The sequence below is a fragment of the Procambarus clarkii genome, chromosome 32 (genome assembly GCF_040958095.1).
Source record: "Procambarus clarkii isolate CNS0578487 chromosome 32, FALCON_Pclarkii_2.0, whole genome shotgun sequence".
Taxonomy (NCBI): Eukaryota; Metazoa; Arthropoda; class Malacostraca; order Decapoda; family Cambaridae; genus Procambarus; species Procambarus clarkii.
In genome coordinates, this window is record NC_091181.1 from 41,941,196 (window position 1) to 41,949,101 (window position 7,906).

The following is a 7,906-nucleotide window of genomic DNA, read 5'->3' on the forward strand; positions in this document are numbered from 1 at the left end:
CAATCAATCAATCAATCAATCAATCAATCAATCAATCAATCAATCACTCACTCACTCACTCACTCACTCACTCACTCACTCACTCACTCACTCACCTCTACCTCACCTCACCTCACCATATTTCTCCAGTTCTGCATAGTCGCCATGGAAGTTTAATATATTTCATTTCCTTGCAGTCATACATGTCCCCATTCATTAAACAAGTGGATGACTGGCATAACATAGGGGATATTGATAGGGTATTACATACATCAATACAAGCAGCTTATGTTCTTGTGGCTGCTTGTGTTACTAAGGCAGGGTCATTGTATTCTGTCTCTGTGTTGACTCGGGGTCTTGATGTAGGCATAATGTAATTATGTGTTAACTAGTTGTTGAGTGCTGGTCTTGACTTTTAGATGTGTAGCTCCTCGCTGATGTCCAGTCTCCTGATGTTGTTATACTTGTCTATTATTTCAGTGTTGCTTGTTAAGATGTCTCTGGTGATGGTCTGGTTGTGTGAAGAGATTATATGCTCCTTGATGGAGCCCTGTTGCTTGTGCATTGTTAATCGCCTAGAGAAAGACTTTGTTTTGCCTAAATATTGAGATTTTTGGGTCTGACAGTCCCCAAGTGGGCATGTGAAGGGTTAGACCCTGTTGGTCTCTCTTAAGGCGTTCTGTTTGGTGTCTAAAGAGCAGTATAAGTAGGTAGTGTAAGTAGTAGTTTTAACTTATAAGTAGTTTGGCGTTCTTCTTATTTTTGTAATATATTGATATTTGTATCTTCTGACTGAAGTCTGTAGGAATAACGTTCCTATCAATAAAATCTTTCAGGGCGCCTTCTTCCATTTTGTAAGCCGTGGAAAAGAAGTTCCTGTAACACAGTCTGATAAGAGGTACAGGTCTTGTGTCCTCAGAGGTTGCAAGTCGTGTCATCTTCCTTTTAATGACGTCTTCAACGTAACCGTTCGAGAAGCCATTACTGACCAGGACCTGCCTTACTGTACGGAGTTCCTCGTCGATGGGGACGTCGGCGTCACACTCACTATCTATAATGTGTGAGATCTAGACCAGTATTAAGCTGTGTCATTTGCCAATATTGTTTGATAAGTTCCTTTAATATTAATTACTGATGACTTCAAAGGATTTTAACCTATGTGATAAAGGTGCATATCTTGGTCTGGTCAACATACTTTAGCCACGTTATTGTGACTCATCGCCTGCGTGCATATGTTATTGGTGAGCTCCATCTGGGCCTGTGCTCCTACGAGATTGATTGTTGCCGCCGAAGGCGGCTAGTTTATTGTGCACCCCATACTGATCCTGTGAGCGGTAGCGCAAAAGCATTACAGATGGCATAAAAGGTCTTTATCAGACCTCATCTTAGATTATTACATAAACAATTTCATCTATCCTTCACACCTTATCTGCTCCTACCAGAGATCATTATCGTCCTAGGTTTACTGTTCATCATTAGACTGTTATGATGAACCTTTCCTAAAGTATATACTTTTAAGGAGAGATATCAAATAAAATTTGTTATAAGTTACGCCTGACTTGCTAACTTTTAATTAGTACATAAAGTGTGATACAGTGTAAAAATTTAATGAAAGTGGATGTATTTGGAAGGTAGATCTACTGCTGCAAACTTTGAAAATAACTCTTTGTAAATATATTTCCCTGTGTAAGATTTTGCTTGTTTTCCCGATTGTTTTGCTTGCAACAGTCGCCTTAGGTGCACCAGGCCTTAGGTGCACCAGGCCTTAGGTGCACCAGGCCTTAGGTGCACCAGGCCTTAGGTGCACCAGGCCTTAGGTGCACCAGGCCTTAGGTGCACCAGGCCTTAGGTGCACCAGGCCTTAGGTGCACCAGGCCTTAGGTGCACCAGGCCTTAGGTGCACCAGGCCTTAGGTGCACCAGGCAGACTCCCGTGCACGAGCGTCAACTGTCAGGTATTCAAGATATGCCTAGAGCACCGGGCCTCACTTTCCCAGGTATACTCTGTCGAGTCCTGACCTCTCAGTGAGTGACCTACTCAAGACAGTGAGTGACCTACTCAAGACAGTGAGTGACCTACTCAAGACAGTGAGTGACCTACTCAAGACAGTGAGTGACCTACTCAAGACAGTGAGTGACCTACTCAAGACAGTGAGTGACCTACTCAAGACAGTGAGTGACCTACTCAAGACAGTGAGTGACCTACTAAAGACAGTGAGTGACCTACTCAAGACAGTGAGTGACCTATTCAAGACAGTGAGTGACCTACTCAAGACAGTGAGTGACCTACTCAAGACAGTGAGTGACCTACTCAAGACAGTGAGTGACCTACTCAAGACAGTGAGTGGCCTTCTCAAGACAGTGAGTGACCTACTCAAGACAGTAAGTGACCTACTCAAGACAGTGAGTGACCTACTCAAGACAGTGAGTGACCTACTCAAGACAGTGAGTGACCTACTAAAGACAGTGAGTGACCTACTCAAGACAGTGAGTGACCTACTCAAGACAGTGAGTGACCTACTCAAGACAGTGAGTGACCTACTCAAGACAGTGAGTGACCTACTCAAGACAGTGAGTGACCTACTCAAGACAGTGAGTGACCTACTCAAGACAGTGAGTGACCTACTCAAGACAGTGAGTGACCTACTCAAGACAGTGAGTGACCTACTCAAGACAGTGAGTGACCTACTCAAGACAGTGAGTGACCTACTCAAGACAGTGAGTGACCTACTCAAGACAGTGAGTGACCTACTCAAGACAGTGAGTGACCTACTCAAGACAGAGAGTGACCTACTCAAGACAGTGAGTGACCAACCCAAGACAGTGAGTGACCTACTCAAGACAGTGAGTGACCAACCCAAGACAGTGAGTGACCTACTCAAGACAGAGAGTGACCTACTCAAGACAGTGAGTGACCAACCCAAGACAGTGAGTGACCTACTCAAGACAGTGAGTGACCTACTCAAGACAGTGAGTGACCTACTCAAGACAGTGAGTGACCTACTCAAGACAGTGAGTGACCTACTCAAGACAGTGAGTGACCTACTCAAGACAGTGAGTGACCTACTCAAGACAGTGAGTGACCTACTCAAGACAGTGAGTGACCTACTCAAGACAGTGAGTGACCTACTCAAGACAGTGAGTGACCTACTCAAGACAAAGGTATACATATAGGTTAGTGAGTCTCGCTGGTCGTGACACTCACCCCTTGCAGGAGGAGCAGCTGAGTGGTAAAGGTTCACATCAATTGCTTTGAAAGTTGATGAGTGCTAGCATGGTGTCGTGTGTTAGCATGGTGTCGTGTGCTAGCATGGTGTCGTGTGCTAGCATGGTGGTCGTGTGCTAGCATGGTGTCGTGTGCTAGCATGGTGGTCGTGTGCTAGCATGGTGGTCGTGTGCTAGCATGGTGTCGTGTGCTAGCATGGTGTCGTGTGCTAGCATGGTGTCGTGTGCTAGCATGGTGTCGTGTGCTAGCATGGTGGTCGTGTGCTAGCATGGTGTCGTGTGCTAGCATGGTGGTCGTGTGCTAGCATGGTGGTCGTGTGCTAGCATGGTGTCGTGTGCTAGCATGGTGTCGTGTGCTAGCATGGTGTCGTGTGCTAGCATGGTGTCGTGTGCTAGCATGGTGGTCGTGTGCTAGCATGGTGGTCGTGTGCTAGCATGGTGTCGTGTGCTAGCATGGTGTCGTGTGCTAGCATGGTGTCGTGTGCTAGCATGGTGTCGTGTGCTAGCATGGTGTCGTGTGCTAGCATGGTGTCGTGTGCTACGATGGTGTCGTGTGTTAGCATGGTGTCGTGTGGTAGCATGGTGTCGTGTGCTAGCATAGTGTCGTGTGCTATCATGGTGTCGTGTGCTAGCATGATGTCGTGTGCTAGCATGGTGTCGTGTGCTAGCATGGTGGTCGTGTGCTAGCATGGTGTCCTGTGCTAGCATGTTGTCGTGTGCTAGCATGGTGGTCGTGTGTTAGCATGGTGTCGTGTGCTAGCATGGTGTCGTGTGCTAGCATAGTGTCGTGTGCTAGCATGGTGTCGTGTGCTAGCATGATGTCGTGTGCTAGCATGGTGTGGTGTCGTGTGCTAGCATGGTGGTCGTGTGTACTAGCATCGTGTCGTGTGCTAGCATGGTGGTCGTGTGCTAGCATGGTGTCGTGTGCTAGCATGGTGTCGTGTGCTAGCATGGTGTCGTGTGCTAGCATGGTGGTCGTTTGCTAGCATATGGTCGTGTGCTAGTATGGTGGTCGTGTGCTAGCATGGTGTCGTGTGCTAGCATGGTGTCGTGTGCTAGCATGGTGTCGTGTGCTAGCATGGTGTCGTGTGCTACGATGGTGTCGTGTGTTAGCATGGTGTCGTGTGCTAGCATGGTGTCGTGTGCTAGCATAGTGTCGTGTGCTAGCATGGTGTCGTGTGCTAGCATGATGTCGTGTGCTAGCATGGTGTCGTGTGCTAGCATGGTGGTCGTGTGCTAGCATGGTGTCCTGTGCTAGCATGTTGTCGTGTGCTAGCATGGTGGTCGTGTGCTAGCATGGTGTCGTGTGCTAGCATGGTGTCGTGTGCTAGCATGGTGGTCGTGTGCTAGCATGGTGTCGTGTGCTAGCATGGTGTCGTGTGCTAGCATGGTGTCGTGTGCTAGCATGGGTGTCGTGTGCTAGCATGGGTGTCGTGTGCTAGCATGGGGGTCGTGTGCTAGCATGGTGTCGTGTGCTAGCATGGTGTTGTGTGCTAGCATGGTGTCGTGTGCTAGCATGGTGTCGTGTGCTAGCATGGTGGTCGTGTGCTAGCATGGTGTCCTGTGCTAGCATGTTGTCGTGTGCTAGCATGGTGGTCGTGTGCTAGCATGGTGTCGTGTGCTAGCATGGTGTCGTGTGCTAGCATGGTGGTCGTGTGCTAGCATGGTGTCGTGTGCTAGCATGGTGTCGTGTGCTAGCATGGGGGTCGTGTGCTAGCATGGGTGTCGTGTGCTAGCATAGGGGTCGTGTGCTAGCATGGTGTCGTGTGCTAGCATGGTGTTGTGTGCTAGCATGGTGTCGTGTGCTAGCATGGTGGTCGTGTGCTAGCATGGTGTCGTGTGCCAGCATGGGTGTCGTGTGCTAGCATGGGTGTCGTGTGCTAGCATGGGGGTCGTGTGCTAGCATGGTGGTCGTGTGCTAGCATTGTGTCGTGTGCTAGCATGGTGTCGTGTGCCAGCATGGGTGTCGTGTGCTAGCATGGGTGTCGTGTGCTAGCATGGGGGTCGTGTGCTAGCATGGTGTCGTGTGCTAGCATGGTGTTGTGTGCTAGCATGGTGTCGTGTGCTAGCATGGTGGTCGTGTGCTAGCATGGTGTCGTGTGCCAGCATGGGTGTCGTGTGCTAGCATGGGTGTCGTGTGCTAGCATGGGGGTCGTGTGCTAGCATGGTGGTCGTGTGCTAGCATTGTGTCGTGTGCTAGCATGGTGTCGTGTGCTAGCATGGTGTCGTGTGCTAGCATGGTGTCGTGTGCTACGATGGTGTCGTGTGTTAGCATGGTGTCGTGTGCTAGCATGGTGTCGTGTGCTAGCATGGTGTCGTGTGCTAGCATGATGTCGTGTGCTAGCATGGTGTCGTGTGCTAGCATGGTGGTCGTGTGCTAGCATGGTGTCCTGTGCTAGCATGTTGTCGTGTGCTAGCATGGTGGTCGTGTGCTAGCATGGTGTCGTGTGCTAGCATGGTGTCATGTGCTAGCATGGTGGTCGTGTGCTAGCATGGTGTCGTGTGCTAGCATGGTGTCGTGTGCTAGCATGGTGTCGTGTGCTAGCATGGTGTCGTGTGCTAGCATGGTGGTCGTGTGCTAGCATGGTGTCGTGTGCTAGCATGGTGGTCGTGTGCTAGCATGGTGTTGTGTGCTAGCATGGTGTCGTGTGCTAGCATGGTGGTCGTGTGCTAGCATGGGGTCGTGTGCTAGCATGGTGTTGTGTGCTAGCATGGTGTCGTGTGCTAGCATGGTGTCGTGTGCTAGCATGGTGGTCGTGTGCTAGCATGGGGTCGTGTGCTAGCATGGTGTTGTGTGCTAACATGGTGTCGTGTGCTAGCATGGTGTCGTGTGCTAGCATGGTGTCGTGTGCTAGCATGGTGTCGGGTACTAGCATGGTGTCGTGTGCTAGCATGGTGGTCGTGTGCCAGCATGGGTGTCGTGTGCTAGCATGGGTGTCGTGTGCTAGCATGGGGGTCGTGTGCTAGCATGGTGGTCGTGTGCTAGCATGGTGGTCGTGTGCTAGCATGGTGTCGTGTGCTAGCATGGTGGTCGTGTGCTAGCATGGTGGTCGCTTGCTAGCATGGGGGTCGTATGCTAGCATGGTGGTCGCGTGCTAGCATGGGGGTCGTGTGCTAGCATGGTGGTCGTGTGCTAGCATGGTGTCGTGTGCTAGCATGGTGTCATGTGCTAGCATGGGGTCGTGTACTAGCATGGTGTCATGTACTAGCATGGTGTCGTGTACTAGCATGGTGTCGTGTACTAGCATGGTGTCGTGTGCTAGCATGGTGTCGTGTGCTAGCATGGTGTCGTGTACTAGCATGGTGTCGTGTACTAGCATGGTGTCGTGTATTAGCATGGTGTCGTGTACTATCATGGTGTCGTGTGCTAGCATGGTGTCGTGTGCTAGCATGGTATCGTGTGCTAGCATGGTGTCATGTGCTTGCATGGGGTCGTGTGCTAGCATGGTGTCGTGTGCTAGCATGATGTCGTGTGCTAGCATGGTGTCGTGTGCTAGCATGGTGTCGTGTACTATCATGGTGTCGTGTGCTAGCATGGTGTCGTGTGCTAGCATGGTATCGTGTGCTAGCATGGTGTCATGTGCTTGCATGGGGTCGTGTGCTAGCATGGTGTCGTGTACAAGCATGGTGTCGTGTGCTAGCTTGGTGTCGTGTGCTAGCATGATGTCGTGTGCTAGCATGGTGTCATGTGCTAGTATGGTGTCGTGTGCTTGCATGGTGTCGTGTGCTAGCATGATGTCGTGTGCTAGCATGGTGTCGTGTGCTAGCATTGTGTCGTGTACTATCATGGTGTCGTGTGCTAGCATGGTGTCGTGTGCTAGCATGGTATCGTGTGCTATCATGGTGTCATGTGCTTGCATGGGGTCGTGTGCTAGCATGGTGTCGTGTACAAGCATGGTGTCGTGTGCTAGCTTGGTGTCGTGTGCTAGCATGATGTCGTGTGCTAGCATGGTGTCATGTGCTAGTATGGTGTCGTGTGCTTGCATGGTGTCGTGTGCTAGCATGGTGTCGTGTACTATCATGGTGTCGTGTGCTAGCATTGTGTCGTGTGCTAGCATGGTATCGTGTGCTAGCATGGTGTCATGTGCTTGCATGGGGTCGTGTGCTAGCATGGTGTCGTGTACAAGCATGGTGTCGTGTGCTAGCTTGGTGTCGTGTGCTAGCATGATGTCGTGTGCTAGCATGGTGTCATGTGCTAGTATGGTGTCGTGTGCTTGCATGGTGTCGTGTGCTAGCATGGTGTCGTGTACTAGCATGGTGTCGTGTGCTAGCATGGTGTCGTGTACTAGCATGGTGTCATGTGCTAGCATGGTGTCGTGTACTAGCATGGTGTCGTGTGCTAGCATGGTGTTGTGTGCTAGCATGGTGTCATGTGCTAGCATGGTGTCGTGTGCTAGCATGGTGTCGTGTACTAGCATGGTGTCGTGTGCTAGCATGGTGTCGTGTGCTAGCAAGGTGTCGTGTGCTAGCATGGTGTCGTGTGCTAGCATGGTGTCGTGTGCTAGCATGGGGGTCGTGTGCTAGCATGGTGTCGAGTGCTAGCATGGTGTCGTGTGCTAGCATGGGGGTCGTGTGCTAGCATGGTGTCGAGTGCTAGCATGGTGTCGTGAGCTAGCATGGTGTCGTGTACTAGCATGGTGTCGTGTGCTAGCAAGGTGTCGTGTGCTAGCATGGTGTCGTGTGCTAGCATGGTGTCGTGTGCT

General features: G+C 50.5%; 1 protein-coding gene across 1 annotated transcript; it reads right to left on the minus strand.

Moving 5' to 3' along the window:
• Positions 1–6,298: 6,298 nt before the first annotated feature.
• On the minus strand, positions 6,299–7,603 carry LOC138370544 (uncharacterized). The gene has a single exon (XM_069334929.1). The coding sequence runs from the start codon at positions 7,601–7,603 to the stop codon at positions 6,299–6,301; it is 1,305 nt and encodes a 434-aa protein (XP_069191030.1).
• Positions 7,604–7,906: the final 303 nt, after the last annotated feature.

Coding starts and splice junctions, on each gene's coding strand:
- LOC138370544 (XM_069334929.1), bottom strand. CDS start 7,603: ATGCTAGCACACGACACCATGCTAGCACATGACACCATGCTAGCACAC.